General features: G+C 45.5%; 1 protein-coding gene across 1 annotated transcript in view; it reads left to right on the top strand.

Annotated features, from left to right (window-relative positions):
• The window catches only part of NCOR2 (nuclear receptor corepressor 2), a 218,467-nt gene extending 205,456 nt beyond the window's left edge, over positions 1-13,011 (top strand). The window contains 3 exon segments of the mRNA XM_087942977.1: positions 1,135-1,365; positions 4,109-4,288; positions 7,281-13,011. Of these exon segments, the coding sequence (XP_087799103.1) occupies positions 1,135-1,365; positions 4,109-4,288; positions 7,281-7,462 (593 nt within the window). The 3' untranslated portion in view covers positions 7,463-13,011.
• The last annotated feature ends 6,106 nt before the right edge of the window (positions 13,012-19,117 follow it).

A 19,117-nucleotide genomic window follows, 5' to 3' on the forward strand; every position in this document is an offset into this window, starting at 1 on the left:
AAAGATAGATAGATAGATGATAGATAGATAGATAGATAGATAGATAGATAGATAGATAGACAGAGATAGATAGATAGATAGATAGATAGATAGATAGATAGATAGATAGATAGATAGATAGATAGATAGATAGATAGAGATTGTGTTTCATTTCTATCTCCATATTACACTCAACCGACCAAGGTATCCACCAAAAGGTGAAGGACTTTGCCAACGGTATTGTCCACGTATCTCAAGGAACGTGGAAGACTTCCACCAAACCCTTCGGAGTCCTCTCACGGCCTCTGGCAGCCATTATTTTTCACCACATCCAGGGCCACATCCAAGATGTTCCAAGCCATAGCATCGTGCTCCCACAAAAATGTTGCATTTCCTCCCCCAAAAACTCGTGATTGTCCCTTGTTCCGTAGAAGACAGTGAAGCGACGATGGCCACCAGTCTCTCAAGCGATGGCCTGCTTCGTTGAAACGCCACCAGTTCTGTCTGGAACAAGGACATCAGAAAGACCTCAGAAGAAGTCCCCTTCTGATGACGAGGATGTCCCATGGGTGGGGTGGATCCGGGTTGAAACCCTCCCTTCCATTTCCCCCTCCCCCCTCCACCAACATCAGTTGCAGTCAGGAGCCCCCCCCTCCCCCATCCGCCAGAGAGCTATCACGAGAGAGGAAACACCACAAACCTGGGTAACATCTGAAGCCACTTAAGTCTCAGCACCCCTTCCCGAAGCCAAGATGAAGCCGTGCCAGGGTCCTTTGAGTGCAAGCCAGCTTCCTCCCCGCCTCCTTGCCCTTTAGCCTTGAGAAAGAAACCATGCGGTTGACGGGCGCACCCAACGCAGCATTCCAGAAACCAACGGAGTCCATGCCTCCTCCTGCCTTCCCTGGGAACATCTCCAGAACTTAGGGACCAGGCCAAGCGTGGTCTGCCTTGCAGGGTTTGGCGGGGGAAGAGAAGAATTAACACAACAGCGGCGTTGTGTCGTTTCTCAAGGATGTGCTGACAGTTTTGTTTCTCCCTCCCCTTCTCCCTTCCTTTGTTCTCTTCCCTCCTACCTCCCCGATTTCTTCCTCGGTGCCCCCTTTTTTCTCCTCCCCACCCTAAAACCCCTCCATCCCTCCCTTCCGTACCCCCCAGGGTTAATCAGTTGTAGGAGCCAGGCGGTCCAAGAAAACCCCAGTTCCAACATGGGGCTGGAGGCCATTATCAGAAAGGCTCTCATGGGTAAATATGACCATCGGTGGGACGAGCCCGCTCCTCTCAGTGCCAATGCTTTTAACCCTTTGAATGCCAGCCCGAGCTTGCCCGCTGTTTTGCCTGTAACCTCTGCTGAAGGACAGATTGAGGAGATGCATTCTTCCATGCCAGGTCGGCTCGGTTGCGTTGACGTGATTAATCCTCTCTCTTTTCTCCCTTCCTTCCTTTCCTTTCCTTCCTGTCTTCTCGTGTGTGTGTGTTTTGTGTGTGGGTGTGTTGTGTCTGTGTTCGTGTTGTTTTAACGACACCGATTAATGCCCCTCTGGGTTGGGTTAGTCTCTGTTGGGTGTACATGAGTGCTTAAGAAATGTAACCCTTTCTCTGGCTTCCCGTAAACCACTGACCATTGGGCTGTCTCCCTTTTTTTTCCGTCCTCATTTTTCCCCCCCTCGTTGACCCCTCCGTGTCCATGTTATCCAGATGAATAGAATATAGAATAACAAAGAGTTGGAAGGGACCTTGTAGGTCATCTAGTCCAACTTGCTACCCAAGCAGGAGACCCTATAACGGTGATGGCAAACCTATGGCACGCGTGCCATTTGGGTGGGCATGCGAGCCCCAGCCAAAGTTACCTGCACTGTGCATGCACGCGCCTCCCGGCTGATTTTCAGCCTGCTTGAGGCCATTTTCGCCCTGCCAGAGGCTTGAGGGAAGCCTCTGCAGCCTCGGGAGGCCGAAAAACGGGCCTTCCGGAAATACCAGAAGTGCCGAAACGGGCCTGTTTTCGCCCTCCCAGAGACTTGAGGGAAGCCTCTGCAGCCTCAGGAGGCTGAAAAATGGGCCTTCCAGAAATACCGGAAGTGCCGAACGGGCCTGTTTCGCCTCCCAGAGGCTTGAGGGAAGCCTCTGCAGCCTCGGAGGCCAAAACGGCCTTCCAGAAATACCGGAAGTGCCGAAACGGGCCTGTTTTCAGCCTCCCAAGGCTCCAGAGGCTTCTCCCGAGCCTCCAGAAGGGTGAAAACGGCCTCCCCCGGACTCCAGAGGCCCTCCGGAGGCTGAAAACAGGCACTTCCGGTATTTCCAGAAGGCCTGTTTTTCGGCCTCCTGAGGCTGCAGAAGCCTCCCTCGAGCCTCAGGGAGAGCGAAAATGACCTCAAACAGGCCAAAAATCAGCTGGGAGGTGCACGCATGCGCAGATAAGGTGACGGGTGTTGCGCACACATGTACGGGGTGGGGCGCATTGCATTGTGGGTGCTGGCAGGCACGTGCTTTTGGCACACCACCACAAAAAGGTTCGCCATCACTGCCCTGTACCATTTGTAACAGAGGGCAGTCCAATCTCTTTGACTTGGTGGTTAGAAGTGTTGGGGAGTCGGGCAGTACGCTGGGGTTCACACCCTCAGGCAGCCTCAGGATTGGGGACAGAAATGCCACCCCCCCTTGGTCACGGAGGGTAAAGGGTACAGATAGTCCTTGACTCACAACCGTTCGAAGTTGCAATGGAACTGAAAAATGGGACTTAGGACCGTTTTTCACACTTAGAGACCGTTGCGGAGTCACTCCATGGTCATGTGATCAGAATTTGGACACTTGGCAACTGGCGTGTACTAACGACGGTTGCATTCTCCCGGGGGTCACGCGATCTCCTTTTGCGATCTCCTGGCAAGGAAAAGTCCACGCTTCTGGAAGTCTGATTCGTTTAACAACCGCGTTGCTAACTGAACAAATACTGCCGTGGTCCACTTAACAACTGTGGCAAGGAAGGTTGTAAAACGGGGCAAAATTCACCACTGTCTCACTTAGCAACGGGAATTGGGCTCAGTTGTGGTCGTAAGTCAAGGACTACATGTACTTCTCTCTCACTTCACAACAATGGCAAAAAGAAAAGACCCCACTTACACACACACACACAAACACACACACACACACACACACACACACATATAAACCTACTCCTGTGATCCTTGGCAAACTTTGGAGTTAATACAGTAGTCCTCGACTTATAACAGTTCATTTAGCAACCATTCAAAGTTACCACAGCACTGAAAAATAGGACTTACTGCCATGTTTCACGTGGTGCATTTCCCATGATCCAAATTCAGGCGCTTGGCAATGGGTTCCTATTTATGACTGTTGCTGTGTCCCTGGGGCCACGTGGTCCCCTTTTGAGACCTTCTGACAAGTCCACGGGGAAGCCAGATTCTCTTAACGACCAGGTGACTAGCTTACCAATGGCAGCAGTCCACTTAACAACAACAGCGTAGAAAGGTTGTAAAGCAGGGCAAAACTCAACAAATGTCTCGGTTAACAACAGAAATGTTGGGCTCGCTTGTGGTTGTGAGTCAAGGACTACCTGTCATAGGGGTGAAACAGGGGGAGGTGTTTCTATTGTTTCTCAACCCTTTCTCTCTCTCTCTCTCTCTCTCTCTTTCTTTCTTTTTCTCTCTTTTCCTGCTACTCGCTAAGCCTCGGTGTTCCATTGTTTATCATGTCCCTGGGAAGATGCGTTGGGAGGGCACCAAACCTTTCCACTGGTTTGACGTAGTACAGGGGTGTCAAACTCGATTTCATTGAGGGTCACATCAGGGTTGTGTTTGACCTCGGGGGGCGTGGCCCACTCGACGTCACTCGTGCCGGGGGGGGCACGCCTTTGTTGGCCTAAGCACATTGCCAGCGAAAACGGGCTCCTGAACTCCGTTTTCGGCTGCGACTGTGTCCTGAAACCCTCTGCCAGCGAAAACGGAGCTCCGGAGGACTGCGGACCGGTCCGTCACTATTTCCCTAGCGGCCCCGCAGGCCAGATCTAAGCCTACCATGGGCCGGATGTGGCCACCAGGCCTTGAGTTTGACACCCCTGACGTAGCATTGGCTTTCTCCTGGGAGTTTGAAAAACATTTTCTTTTTTCCCCCACAGGAGGGGGGAAACCAAAGGCTGCCGCCCGCGCTAACAGTCGGAAGGCCAGATCTCCAGCACCCGGCCTGTCCTCCACCATTGAGAGGCCGCCATCCGCTTCGTCCGTTCACTCCGACGGGGACTGTAACAGGAGGACACCTCTAACCAACCGGGTTTGGGAGGACAGGCCATCATCCACAGGTATTAGCACATCCTTTGACCTCAGGTTTGCAGTTCCCAGGAGTGTCAGGCGCAGAGATTCGGGCACCACCGGTTAGATTGTGGCTGTCAGGATTCCGGCAGTGACCCCCATTTAAATCATGAATCTCGAGTCAAACTTCCAAAACTTCAAAAGGATTTATTGGGAGTTAACATGCCGGCACTGCCTGGGTGGAGCCGACTCTGAGACACTTAATTCACTGTCACCCTTGACCCTGGTTTCCCCCCCACCCCCTGGGTGTATCGTAATTTATATTCTCCAATGGGACACATCCATAGCCAAGAGTCATCAATCATGTTCTCCAGTTAGAATTTTGCCTGGCAAAAACTTCAGTCACCTAGTTACTATCTTTGAAAACTATTTATGGAATGCACTTTCGATTTCCAAGCTGCCACACTGTGCTTTCAAACCTCTTTCCCTCCTCCCTTTCTGTTGGCAACTCTAAAAAAGACCATAGAAATATTTTTTGAGTTGACAGTGGCATGTTCAAGCCCATACACAAGAATCTGGTCCAACTAAAGTTCAACGCTAAATTGGCACTCGATAAGGATCAATGAGATTCTGGAAGGGTTGGGCTTAGACCGTTTGTGGCACTGTGACGATTCTAGACTGATGATTCATTTAAGTCCACCTCCCAGCCCTGCCTGCTCTTCTACAAGGAGTTGGAGATAAATGTGTTGAGCAGGCAACCACGCAGCCCTTTGGCTGGGAAATGCATGATCAATCATAGCAACCAGGAGAGTAGAAGGTGGCCCAAATAATAAGAGGGCCATCAAGGTGGAGTTGTTGGAAGGGTTGGACCTGGAATGAGGAGACTTGGGGTTCAATCACTGTAGCTACAGAAGTCCTCAAGCGACTAAGGGTCTTCTGTTTTGGTCCAACTAAATCCTACATGGGGATGTTGTAGGAAAGCTTTGGAAGACATGAGATGTCTCATTCAATAGTGGCATGAGGAAGCAGGGCAGCAGGTGATCTTCAGAAGGTAGGCTGGTGTGAGTATGAAGATGCTGATCTAGCCCCGATGACACCTGGACTTTCTTTCTCCCTCATTGTGGAAGTTCTCGTCACACACTTTCAGGTCAGCTTAGATCCCAGGGTTGTTCCTTAGAAAAAGAGGAGGGGGTTTCTACTCTCTCTTTTGCTTCTCAAGGAAGAGTAGATTACAAACCAATAAACCAACCCTAGATGATATTTCTCCAGGTGATAGTATTGGAATTTCATTTCTTACACCATTTATGCATGGTGCCATCCTATTAGAGGTCAATGAATCCCAGGTGTGAGACTATGAATGATGACCATCAAATTGGTGTCTGAGAATTTGGGCCTTGACATGGTTTGTCCAATCTTGGGCGCCCTGGCTACTTCTCTAGAGCTTCATCTGGGATGTCTTCCTCTGAGAATATTCCAGATTGAGCCAGAGACTTCATAAGAAGAAGCCCTTTTCTTCTCTCCATTTCCAAGAGTTGTCTCAAAGGTTCTTCTTCTTTTTTTTTTTCAGGAGGCACCTGAACCTCCTTGTTTTTCTCTGAAGGCGTTTTGCTTCTTCATCCAAGAAGCTTCTTCAGCTCTGACTTGGATGGTGGGGAGCTGAAGGAATGAGAAGTGAAAGGTCTTCAAAAGGAAAACCAGGAAGTCCAATTGCCTCCTGGAAGAAGAAAACCTTTGGGACAACCATGACTTGGATGACGGAATATCTCCCTAGACTTTCCAAGAGTTATAAATTCCCCCGTAGATGGAATCCTGTGGTGCTGAGGGAGATAATCCCAGTTCTTTCACCTGAAAAGATCTTCTCAAAAGTTGGAAAAGATGATAAAACAACACTTAAAACCTGAGATATTTTTGTTGGGGATTTTATCTGAAAACTATAGTAAAGAAAAAACATATTCAATCCTACGTATATTAACAGCGGCTAGAATTGTTACTTGTTCAAAATTGGAAAAATGAAAAGATTCCGATAGAGGAGGAGGTGATTTAGAAAATATTGGAATGTATAGAAATGAATAGATTAACATTGACAATTAAAGAACAAGAAGAAGTGGACTATTATATGATATGGGGTTTATTCTATAAATGGTTGGAAAACAAAGTAAGAAGCTAAATGAATACAATGGTAAAATGCATTAAGATTGTTAAAATGATAGGATACATAAGGTTGAGTGGTTTTTCATATGAACGTAATCATAACAAGAAATGTATACTAAATACAAATATTTGCACAAGATATATGTACCGTCGACACACTGTATTATCGAAAGAGGGATTTGTTGTAAAATAAAATAAATGTTTAAAAAGATGATAGATAGATAGAAAGAAAGAAAGAAAGAAAGAAAGAAAGAAAGAAAGAAAGAAAGAAAGAAAGAAAGAAAGAATTCTTTATTGGCCAAGTGTGATTGGACACACAAGGAATTTGTCTTGGAGCAAATGCTCTCAGTGTACATAAAAGAAAATATACATTCGTCAAAAATCATCAGGTCCAACACTTAGTGATAGTCCTAGGGTACAATAAGCAATCGAATCATACTAGGAAACAGTCAATATAATTCGTAAGGATACAAGCAACAAAGTTACAGTCATACAGTCACAAGTGGGAGGGGATGGGTGATAAGGAGTGATGAGAAGATTAATAGCAATAATAGTGCAGACTTTGTAAATAGTTGGACAGTGTTGAGGGAATTATTTGTGTAGCAGAGTGATGGCATTCAGGAAAAAAACTGTCCTTGTGTCTAATTGTTCTGGTGTGCATGGCTCTATAGTGTCGTTTTGAGGGAAGGAGTTGAAACAGTTTATGTCCAGGATGTGAGGGGTCTGTAGATAGATCTTCTCAAAAGGGGGAGCTCCCAGTGTGAACCCTGTGAGTGCGAGGAAGTGTGAAAGGAGAGGTGGGTTGGGTTGTCTTGCACACCAGTGTTACTTTCTTCCCAATTCTTGGACCTCAACCCCCTTCTTCCACCTTCCTTTTCGTCTGTCCTGCAGGCTCAACACCGTTTCCATACAACCCCCTGACGGTGAGACTTTCCACGGGAGTCGTGACCGGCCCTCCACCGCCCACTGCCACCGTTCTGCAGGGCAACTCCAGTACCCAGAACCACGGCTGGGAAGAAGAGCCCAAACCTCTATTGGTTTCACAGTACGAGACCCTCTCGGACAGTGAATGAGAAGAAAGAAGGCCGCGACGGGAAGGCCCATGGACAGATGGATGTGGTGGCGATGGAACGGGTCAGGGATGGGGGATTCTGGGAGCTCGTCTCCTTCAGACCAGCTCACCACAGAGCTGTCTTGGGGTGGGGGTGAGGGAGTCTTTTTGTTTAATTTTTTTACGACATCTGGAAAGAGGGTATATTAAAAAAAAAAACCACAACAACAAAAGAAAGCGAATAGGTTTTAAAGCCTTAAAAACCAACCAGGAAATGGAACCCACCACCCAAGTCCATTTTGGATGAGGGCCAAGAAGGGAGGGGGTTTGAGATGGCCAAGTCTACCAACACTCATGGAGCTTTTTCATCTCCTGCATCCACTTTGTCCTTCAGCCCAGCAGAGGAAAGAAGGTGAAGGAAGAGTGTTGGGCTTGGTCAACTCTTGGCCAGGTTCACTTTCCGGTATTGGTCCCAAGTACCTCCTTGAGATGGGCTGCTCACCTGATACTTGAAACCCAGATCATCCAACCCCTTTTCCCCTGTATCTCCTTGTCTTAGCCTAATGAGGGACCTCCGTGGTGGAGCTGTGGAGTTGTGGGCCATCTAGAGAAGATGACTCGGGGCAACCCAATGAATTAGAGATCTCGTTGCTGGTCATTCAAAGCAGGAGGGTTGGGGTATAGTTCTTGTTCTGTGCCCCTGAAGGCTGAATTTGGAACACGTCAGAAGCAGATAGCCGGAACTTGGGGTGCAGAAATTGACGTCAAGGAGAAAACCAGAAGAGAGCAGGTTGTTTGGGACAGCGGGGAGAAGAAATTGGAATATCCGTCAAGAGATGATTCCTCTAGACGTTAGGGGGTTGACTAGGGATGGAGAACACAAGAGGCAGCTGTGGAAATGGCACCAATCTCTCAAAACGCTTCTTTGGGTATCATCTTATAGCAGTGTTTCTCCACCCTGGCCCCTTTAAGGCGGGCGGACTTCAACTCCCAGAATCCCCCTGGGCTGGGGAATTCTGGGAGTTGAAGTCCACCCATCTTCAACGGCCTGAGATTTGAGAAACACTGATGAACACAGGGTATATTTTTGTTACATTTGGGGGAGGGAGGGGAAATGATGCCAGATTATTTCAGAGGGTTATTTTTAATTCTCGGTTTTGTGGGTGCGAGGAAGGACTCTAAAACAGTGTTATATGCTGCTTTTTTTTGGTCGCTACTCTTGTACAAAGAGGGTTTCTATGTTGGCGTGCGAGATATTTGAGCTGTTTGTCCATTGTATGGAAATGTCAAGAGGGAAACCATGATTCAGCAACATGGTTCTGTAATTCAGTAGAATATATTAACATAGCTCTTTCATTAAAAAAAGAAATGTGAATATATATATATATATATATATATATATATATATATATATATATATATATATATATAAATGCAGACAAACGCATACAAACACACACAGATACACATTCACACATATCATTTCCAGAGCCTTTTATCATCTGTAAAGCAAGGCAGACCATCATATTTTTCAAAAAAATTGTCTCTGTTGAGAAAAATAAGGGAACTTGCAGGAAAGTTGAAATAGGTAGTTTTCTGATCCCTAGGCAATGTGCTTATTCAATTGGGGCAGGGGTGCGATGAGAGGGTCCCTTCCCCCACTTTTAACTCACACAAACCACCATGACTATAATTCAAAGTGAATAGTCTCGTTTTGCCATCTGTTTTTCTTCCTTTCCTTTCCCTTTTATACCCGCAAACAGTGAATCTCAACCTTTTATGACTTTAAGTTGTGTTGACTTCAGCTCCCAGAATTCCCCAGGCAGCCATGTTGGAAGTCCATGTTTCTTAAAAGTTGTTAAGATTGAGAAATTCTGCCCTAGACTGAATTCTTGAGGCCAAGAATCCCAGATAGTTGAGTCTTTTCTGGAGCAGACGAGAGCCGTATTGGCATAGCTGAAAAAGGACAATATCACACTGTTGATGTCTCCTGGTTGTTTAAATTTGTTTCTACAGTGAAGTTTGCTTTCCCAACCATTTTACTTCTAACTCATCCTCTTCATTTTCTCCTATTGATGCAGCTGCTTTGTTACAGTATATTAAACTCCGGCATGCATTATTAAATGTTTGCAAAACTGGCATATGTAAAACAAAGCTCAGAAAAGATTCGGGGGAAGGGGGGGAATTAAGAGGAATCTGTCTGTTAAGACTTCTGAATTTCTGAGGCTGAAGGATTTGGCTAAGTGGGGCTAAAGACGGTCCTCACTTTCCCCGCCCCCAGTTAAGTCTTGACAATGAAGGACCTGCAATCAAAGATGCCTTAGCAGAGACATGGAAGGATGTTCTGGTGATAGACAAGTTTTATGTGGGGAATAACTTCTAGATTTCAAGCACAGTGCAGCCTCTGTTAAAATGGAACCCAAAAAACCTACTTGTGACAAGGCTGGATTTTGCTAAGTCCTTCGATAGCAAATACTGCCAGATCTCACAAGGAACGAAGAAAATCAAGCTTACGAGAGTTGGCATTTAGAAGCTATCCAGATAGTTGTCAGATGCCATGGTTCTCTGTTTATGTCTTAAAAAGCCTTTTCAGCTTCCTTCTTTGAAGAACCTCAATATTCTTTCGGGACAGGAAATATTAAGCATGCTCCACGTACATTCCACATGCCCAGTTTTCCACAGAGTAAGATCATGCATCTGCCTTAAACAGATTCAAATCCAGTCAATGTCTGTCCAGGTGTTACCTTACAAGGGAGGTGAGGTTCTTTGTTGTATCTGGTGAGTACCCAGGTTGTTTATTCTTGGCCTCAATGATTGCTGGCTCATAGACACAAGGGTTACAAGGACCACCAGTAGGCAAGCAAATAAAACTAATCGTAGAAGAGAAGGGACATACACCCAGCCTGTCAAAACTTTGCGCATCCGTCCGTTTGCCTCGTTTTTACCCATCTTGCTTTTGAGTGTTGTAGCTGGGAAGGGGGCCAAGCTATTTTAGATCAAAAGCATTAACTTGCCACATGTGCCTAGAAGTTGTTGAGAGGAGTGATGACAATGGAGGCTCCTGTTGTGGCTCGCCAGCAGCCAGCGGAGCTGGTGGCAGACTCGGACAGTGAGGAGGTTGGGGAGGAACATGGGCCAGTCCTGGAGTCTGGAGAAGGCTGCTCTGCGTCGGAGGCAGAGGTGGGGCCAGGGCCGTCAGACAGTATCAGCCGTCTTCAGAGTCGGAGATCAGTGGGGCAGAAGAACAGCTGGAGCCTGTTCCCAATGTGCGCATGCACTGACCTGCCAGGAGAAGGGAACGGTTAAGGAACAAGGGCCGCCTTGGGAGTAAAGGCATAGGTGGATGGTGAATGGCCCTTCCCACAGGGAATAAAGAGGAGTGAAAGGGGAGTGGTGCTTGCAGGAGACAATAAGTTCATTTACAATTTGTGACTCACAGAAGCTCCTTGCCAAGTATTTCCTTGTACAGTGTTGTGCAGTTCTCCAAGCCTGATAAAAGGTCTGTGCTTGTAAATCACTCTTGAAAGATTGTTTGCCGGGACTTTGCTGGATGTGAATGAGAGGAATTCACATTAGCCTAAATAATGTCAGGACGAGGAATCTGCTTCAGGATTTTGTAAAGCCTAGGTCAGAACAGCTCCGCAATCAGTTTTTTTGCCTTTGGAATCTCAGTTTTGTAATCCCAAAAACTCCTTAGGGGACATGTGATCTTCAAACCATATCTTGTCTCCACTTCTCGTCTGTGCTATGGGAAAGAAAAAGTCAAAAAAAACCTTGACAGTTGCAAACTAGCTTGGTTTTTTTTTACCCAGAATAAAGAATCCTGCAGTTCCTATCTTCCATTCTTTGGTCGGATTTTTTTTTTAACTCCTTCAATCGGTCAAAGCCAAATCTTTACTCATCCTCCATCATTGAAGCTCCTTGAGGAGATGTCACGATAGACCAGCAACCCTTGATTTTTGTTTTATCGAAACATCTCTTGATCTGATCTTTCCAGTGGATTTGAATCCCTACAAGGTCAGTTCCAAGAAGTTAAATCTTTCTCATTTTCTTCTTGAGCGCTGCCATAAAAGTGGCTTGCCATTATTATTTTTTGGCCCACACATCCAAGTTGGCTCACAAATTCAGGGCCAAATGGCTTTTTTGAACCCGGCATAAATGCAAGTTGATGTTCTCCAACTCGCCAAGAGTGGAGCACTCACAATGCTTTGCTTCTAGCGTTACCTTGTCCAACTGTTGTTGAAGATGTAGACTTTTCAAAGATGCCAGGTTATCTGGCACTGCGTGGTAGCGCCACACCTACCTGAGGTTCATAGAAGACGGACATGGTGCAGATGGATAAGCCCTTTGCTTCAGCCTGTCTCTTCTTCCCAAAACTTCACCCTGCTTTGCTTTTCAGACCTTCCTACAGTTTTGTAAATTTCCTACCCGTAGCATTGCCTCCTCCTCTCCAACCCCAGCTTCTTAGTTCAGCTTAGGTTGTCTTCGCCGAGAAGGTAACTCGACGGTTATTCAACCGGGCTGAAATCACGCTTCACTCTAGCCGAGGGGGCCTCCAACCTGGCAACTTTATGGACTTGTGGACTTCCAACTCCCAGAATTCCTAGGCCAGCATTTTGGGAATGGAAGTTCAGAAAAGTTGCCAAAGTTGGAGACCCCTGCCCTAGTCTGTGTTGGACCACACACCTACACACAAATGCCACTGGAACACAACACAGAGACCTTGCCGGAGTTTGCAAACAGTACATTCCAGGAAGGGATTTTTTTTTGATCCAAATCAAAAAACCCTCCTTTTCAAAAGGCGATTTCTGCATTGTATTTCTTTCTGTGTATTTGTGGGTGTACAAAGGCAGGCACGTTCTCTTGGATTTTCTGGCTACCTACTGTGTTTGTGTGTTTGCATGTACTGTAGTAGAAATGCAATGACCCACCTTTTGGGGGTCCCTGAATCGGTGGCCTGGCATGCGGCTCAAGGGCAACTGAGTCATGCCAACTGGATTTGTTCTCTTTGGGTTTTGAAATGTTTCACTGCTTCTCCAAGTTTCTTTTTCCTTTTCTTTCTTTTCTTCTTCTCCTCCTCTGCCTCCTCCTCCCTTCTTCCTCCTCCCTCTCCTTCCTTCTCCCTCTCCTTTCTTCACCTCCTCTTCCCTCTCCCCCTCCTCTCTTGTCTTCTTCCCTCCTTTTCTTCTTCCCCCCTCCCTTCTTCTCCTCCCTTCTTTCTCTCCTCCTCTACTTCGATTAACAGCAAAACATTTCAAACCAAAAAGGAGAGGAAGTCCAGTTGCCCTGACTCAACTTCCAGCCAACCCTACCTGTATCGGGTTGGCTGAGAATCTTCATCTACCCACGCGCATGTTTGCGTGCCAAATCGATCTTGGTAAAAAAACAACAACCAAAACAACAACCCACAACTCCACACCATCTCTGCTGACCGTTAGCTCCACGCCTGGTTGAACGCCAAGCACTGTCTGCTTCAGAGGAAAGCCATGCTCTCTGCACATTGCAACATTGACGTCTGTTTTAGTGGCATACGATAGGTTTTTAACCGTGCTGTTTGCGATCACCTCTTTTTTTAAAAAAATAAAAAATAAATAAATTGTGCAATCGGGACAGAGGGAAGGGGGGAGGGGAAAGGAAGCTATGTTAACCTATTAAAGTTTGAAGTGTTCTCCGCTTTGCCATTTGTACAAACGCACACCCACACGAAAGAAGACAACAAAGAGCAATGTTATTGTTTGAACTGTACAAGGGACCGTGGGGGGGTGGGAGGGGAGAGAGATGGTGGGAGGGAAATATCTATCTTTTGTACAACCAAACTGTGCATAGTGAGTTGTATGATAGAAACACGACTTGTACATAGAAAACTGCAAATTGTAAATATTTATGCAGCTTGCTCTAAAAGGTTCTCTCTTCTTTTTTTTTCTTTTTTCTTTTCCTTTCTATGGAAAGTGAAGTTTGGTTCATTGTTTTTGTTCTCATTTTGTTGGGTTGGGGTTTTTGTGTGTGTGTGTGTTATTGTTTGTTTGTTTTTTTTTCCCCAAAGCTGGCCACGAGGCAAGTGGGTTGGCAGTGACGGAGCACTGCGTTCCTGTTTCTATAACGAATAAATATATATATATAGAGAGAGAGAGAGGGGGGGAAAATATTTTTCCAGTTTTAAGTGCAGATCTCCCATTTCTTTCTGACGGTCACATTTGTTCTGCAAGACAGCCAAATTAAAAAAGGAGAAAGGAAAAGGAGAGGAATCAACCCTCTTGAGAAGTCCTGCCGAACAGAAGTGCTAAAATAAACCTGATGCTCTTCTCTGCATCTACAGGAGGTTGAAAAAGTCAAGATGGCAGCCACAACCCCAATCTTTAGGGCAAGGTTGCAGCCATCATCATTGTATTGATTATTTCCAATTTCTTTTAATCAGGTGGCCTAGAAGTGGAGCTCTTGCCTCAGTTAGGCAGCTGTGAGTTCGATCCAAGTAGAGGCAGATATTTCTCTCTCTCGGCATAATGAGAATTTTATCTGCTGAACCAAAACTCCGCATTGGTGACAGGAAGGGCATCCAGCCATTCAAGCACTCTGCTAGCTCCATTCAGTTGCCCAGATTCCACCCTGCAAGGGATTATGTGGTGATTAAAAAAAGATCTTTTAATCATTTGACCATTTCTTCTTTTAACCCTCTGCATTTAAATATCATTTTGCTACCGCTGTGGCCCAAATCTTGGGCTAAAACCAGGCCGAATCCAGCTCCTAAATCTTGCCAAGCCATGCCAAAAAAGAAATTGCTCTCTACATTAAAAGTTTCAGATCTTCCAATTTGTTTATGCATTTTGTAGGTCTGGAATTAAATTGCAGGTGTCTTAAGATAAATCACAGTTTCAAAATTTGCAGGCTAGAGGCAGCGATCCTAGGATTAAAAAATTAATGGAGAAAAGTACTTTATAGATGCTCAGCTAAAGTTTTTCTCTGTTTGAGGCTCAGAACGGTACCAGCTAACCACATTAAGTTAAACATCCCCCACCCACCCCCCAGTAATTGCAGAAACAAATCTTGAGGCTCTAAAGATTGTAGGTTTCCCCACCAAGTGCTGGATGGATTGAGCTTGCTTAATGCAACTGCCTTGGCTCAGTTAATGCACAATACAGCCTTTTGATCAGAATTGTGTTCCATCAATCTCCCGCTAAATTGCTTAAGAATAGAGCCAAGCAAGTTGCTAGAAATGTGAATATGTCAAGCAAAACTTTTGCAAGGGAAAAAAATGGTGCTGTTCCACATGTGACCAGCAGGGGGCAGCAGGGTTCTACAGCTTTTTATTTCCAAAAGAACTTTTTCCCCCTGTTTGTTTTGAAACACTATTCATTTCATTGTTTAACATATCGTTAATTTTATTATTGGGGACTGAGAACCACGTACTCCAATTAGCCCCGATACAGTTACTGAGCATTCCCAACAAAGCAGCTTCTAAGATCTCAGCTAGAAAAAGCTGCAAATGAGATCTTTAGAAAATGGCACTTTTTCTCCTCTGGGCGTGGTTTTTGGGACGAGGATGAGGTTCCCAAGGCCCTGGTTGGTTCTGTTTCTCCAGCTGCACCAATCCCTCGACACACACACACAAATGGTTGCACTATAGACCTTTCCTGAAAAGGCAGACTAAACACTGCTGCAGCTGCTCTTCCCTACGCATGCTGGGCACGGGCTCCTCAGGGGCCTCTTCCTCACTGCTGCCAGCCTCCACCATCTCCGAAGGCAGCACTCCACTCCCTCATGGTCCTGGCCCCATCCCTGCATCACACACGCAGGCCCCTCATCTGAGTCCTCGCTCTCCGAGACCTCAGCCATCCGCACCTGCTGCCGGCAAGCCGCCACACCTCTTTTTCTCAGGGCATAGAAGATGTCAATAGCCCATGGAAAAAACCAGGCCGGCGATCTAATAAATTCATTGTAATCCTAGCTCATATAACGTGAAAGCTGTAAAAGACAATAAAGTCAAGATAAAATACTGAAATTATAAACGAGTGAGAAATAGCTCGACTTAACTGTTCATTTAGTAATCGTTTGAAATTAGAAAGGCAACAAAAAGTGACGTGCGAGCATTTTTCACACTTTAGGGCCGTTACAGCATCTCTGGTCACATGATCGAAATTCAGTTTGGCAACGGATTCATATTTCTGACTGTTGCATAAGGGGTCATGTGACCCCCCCTTATGCAACCTTCTGGAAAGCAAAGTCCAAGGAGAAGCCAGAATCCCTTAACCAACCTTGTTATATTAATTTAACAACTTGCAGTGGTTCGCTGAACGATGGTGGTCGTAAGAATGGTTGCAAAATGGGGCAAAATTCATTTAACGACAGAAATGACTCAATTGTGTCCATGAGTCAAAGGCTACCTGTATTAGCAGTGAAAAGATCAGAGAGAAAAAAGAAAGCTGAAGCAACAGGTTAAAAACGGAAGTATTTTTTGAAGGTTAAGTTTAAATTTGCAAAGTGAACAAAATTGATTGCTGACGGTTGGGAAAGCACTTGCAAGAAAATAGTTCCTTTTTTTTTTTTTCCAACCAGGAGCTGCCCAAATTCTTCCTCTTCTAAAGCCCAAAATTCTATCCTGAAGGATACACCAAAAATCATCTGTGATAATGGATGGGAACTGAACAAGGGGAGAGATTCAACCTGGAAATAAGGAGGAATTTTCTGACATTGAGAGCAATCAACCCATGGAACAGAAGTTGCTTTTGGAAGTTGTGGGAGCTTCATCCCTGGAGGCTTTCAAGAAGAGACTGGACTGCCATCGGTCAGAAATGGTGTAGAGTCTCCTGTTTGGGTGGGGTGATGCGTGGACTAGATGACCTACAAGTTCCCTTCCAACTCTGTTATTCTATATCTATTCTAATCTTCCACAAACCCAACACATCGAGGTGCCGATCGACTTGGGGCCCTCCAAACTCCAAATCCTGAAAAGATCTCCCCCACCCAAATTTTTGAGACGCACAAGATGTGATTTCTTTTTTTCTCGGGGAAACCAATTTCAAACAGGCATTCAGAGAAAGACAAACAAGAGACTGTGCGAATCCCAAACTCCCAGGACGCCAGAGGAAACATGGAGGTGTTTAGCTAACTTTTTTTTTTTTCATATATATAAATGGAGCTTTTTAAATTGGACACCTCCAGGGGGAAGCCGAGCCAAGTCAGGAAAGGTGGGCTAAGTAAGCAAGGCAGCCCCACCTTAGCCACCTCTAACCAGCTTGGAGTTTACTCTGGAATCACACCAAGGTGCAAAATAGCTCTTTTAGTGCGTGGGTTGTTCTCCCGTTCCTACAATGCCCGCAATCCAATGTCCCCTTTGCAAGCATCCTGCCTTGGTGGACCTGTTGTGCAACAGCTGATCCAGTCTGGTCTTCTTGTCAATAAATTAATAAAAATATTTTGGACTTTAGGAAACTTCCAAAACAGGATCATAGTGTCCTTGGGTTGTGGAAAAGATTGCAAAATAGGTGTGATGACTCAAAGGGGCGTGGTACAAAGGCAACACAGTCAATCAGTGGGAGTCCCTTTATTAGCTCCAACCTTTTCCCCCAATGTCCCGGTTACCTTCTGGGCTGGAGAAAAATTCAACCAGGAACAGCCTTGGGCTGCAGAGAATCAAGTCCAAAACATGGTCAACAAAAACTATAAGTCCAATCAAGGCAAAATGAGATAATTAGTCCGGCAAGGCAGGAGCAGAAATTCCAGGCATGAAGGAACGGCAATAATTCAACCCAGTTGGGAGGATGCCAGGAACACAGATAAACCAGGAGTCTTCCAACTTGGCAACTTTTAAGACTTGTGGACTTCAACTCCAGTCATGTTAGCTCAGGAATTCTGGGAGTTGAAGTCCACAAGTCTTAAACTTGCCAAGCTTGAAAACAATTGAGATAAAACATTTGTTCCCAGCAGCTGCCGCACTCAGCATGCATCTCTTTTAAACTCTCATTCCCAGGTGTGCCTAATGAAGGGAATCAGGGCCCTTTCCTCCCCCGTAAGCCACACAACCCACATTGCTCCCTTCTTCGTTCCTCCCTGCGTGCCCTAGGATGAAGAAGGGGTGGGCATGGGTCTTCCTCTGAACTCCCTCTCCCTTGTTCTACCTCTCCCCTGCTCTGACCAGCTGGACTTTGCCCTTCTCCAGTTTCCTCCGGAGCCAACAAAGCCACACTCCCCACTCCTTGTCAGCTGCTCATCTTCCTCGTATTCAGACTCTGACAGGCATGACAATAGGTTACTGGGTTTTTTTTGCCACCTCAACAGGGCAAAGTGTTAAGACAATGGAAGGGGGTGTGATAGGCCTCAGGGATCAAAAGAAATGTGGATGGAAGGCCACCAGGAGATCTTAAAAATCAGAAACGTGTCGGGAGAAAGTCAGTGTGTGCCAGTGTCATATTGCTGCTTAACCCTCACACAAGAATTCACAACATTAAAACCAGAAGCTCAAGATGATATTTAGTGATGCAATACACGTTGTCCTCAACGTACAACCGTGATTGAGCCCAAAATTTCAAGCAACCCACGTTGCTCACATTTTAAGTGAGTTTAGCCTCTCTTTATGACTTTTCTTGCCACCGTTGTTAAGCGAATCGCTGCAATTAACCCAGTAGCACCATTGTTAAGTGAATCGGGTGTCCCCACTGAATTCGCTTGTCAGAAGGTCACTAAAGGGGAATCACGAGACACTGCAGCGACCGTCGTAAATATGACTCGATTGCCAAGCTTCTAAATTTTGATCACATGACCATGTGGGGATGCTCCAGTGCTCGTAAGTGTGAAAAATGCCCATAAGCCACTTAAAAAAAACAACAACAACAACATTTTATTAGGTTACAAAGGGAAGATACAAAATACAAAAGTAAATAGAAAGACAAGAGTGGGGAAAAGGGGGGGAAGAGAAGTGAGGAAGGGCTGGAAAAAAGGAAAAAGAAGAAACGTTGACTTCTGACTCTGCTGCAGTAGAATAAAGCATTAACATCAAACCAAAACTTTTTCATAGTACTATAAACTAGCCATTTCTATAAAAACATATCAGTCTAATCGATAAAGCCCACAATTAAAGTTTCATTTTTTTTCCACCTCAAGCACAAAGCCAGAAGTGGTCTCCATGTAGAAACAAAGGTACTTATATTCTTTTTTTTAAAACCAAAATGGTCAATTTTGCCATCTCTGCCAACTCTGCCAGCTCCTGTAGCCATTCGTCCATGGTGGGAATTGAAATGTCCTTCCATTTTTGTGCATAAAATAGTCTTTTTGCTATTATATATAAGATGGAAGTTCCATATTTTTTTTTCTCCCAAGTTTTTTCCATTAAACCCCAAAGAAAAGTTTCTGGTTTATAGATAGATTAACAGAGTTGGAAGGGACCTTGTTAGGTCATCTAGTCCAACCTCCCGCCCATGCAGGAGACTCTCCACCATTTCTGACAGATGACAGTCCAGTCTCTTCTTGAAAGCTTCCAGTGATGAAGCTCCCACAACTTTCAAAGGCAACTTCTGTTCCATCAGTTGATTGCTCTCAATATCAGAAAATTCCTCCTTATTTCTTGGTTGAACCTCTCCTTGATCAGTTCCCATCCATTATTCCTTGTCTGGCCTTCAGGTGCTTTGGAGAATAGCTTGACCCCTTCCTCCTTTCTGTGGCAGCCCCTCAAATATTGAAATCCTGT

This window comes from Notechis scutatus, chromosome 13, assembly GCF_049901735.1.
Source record: "Notechis scutatus isolate UNSWTSFEM ecotype Mainland chromosome 13, rNotScu1.2, whole genome shotgun sequence".
NCBI classification, from domain to species: domain Eukaryota; kingdom Metazoa; phylum Chordata; class Lepidosauria; order Squamata; family Elapidae; genus Notechis; species Notechis scutatus.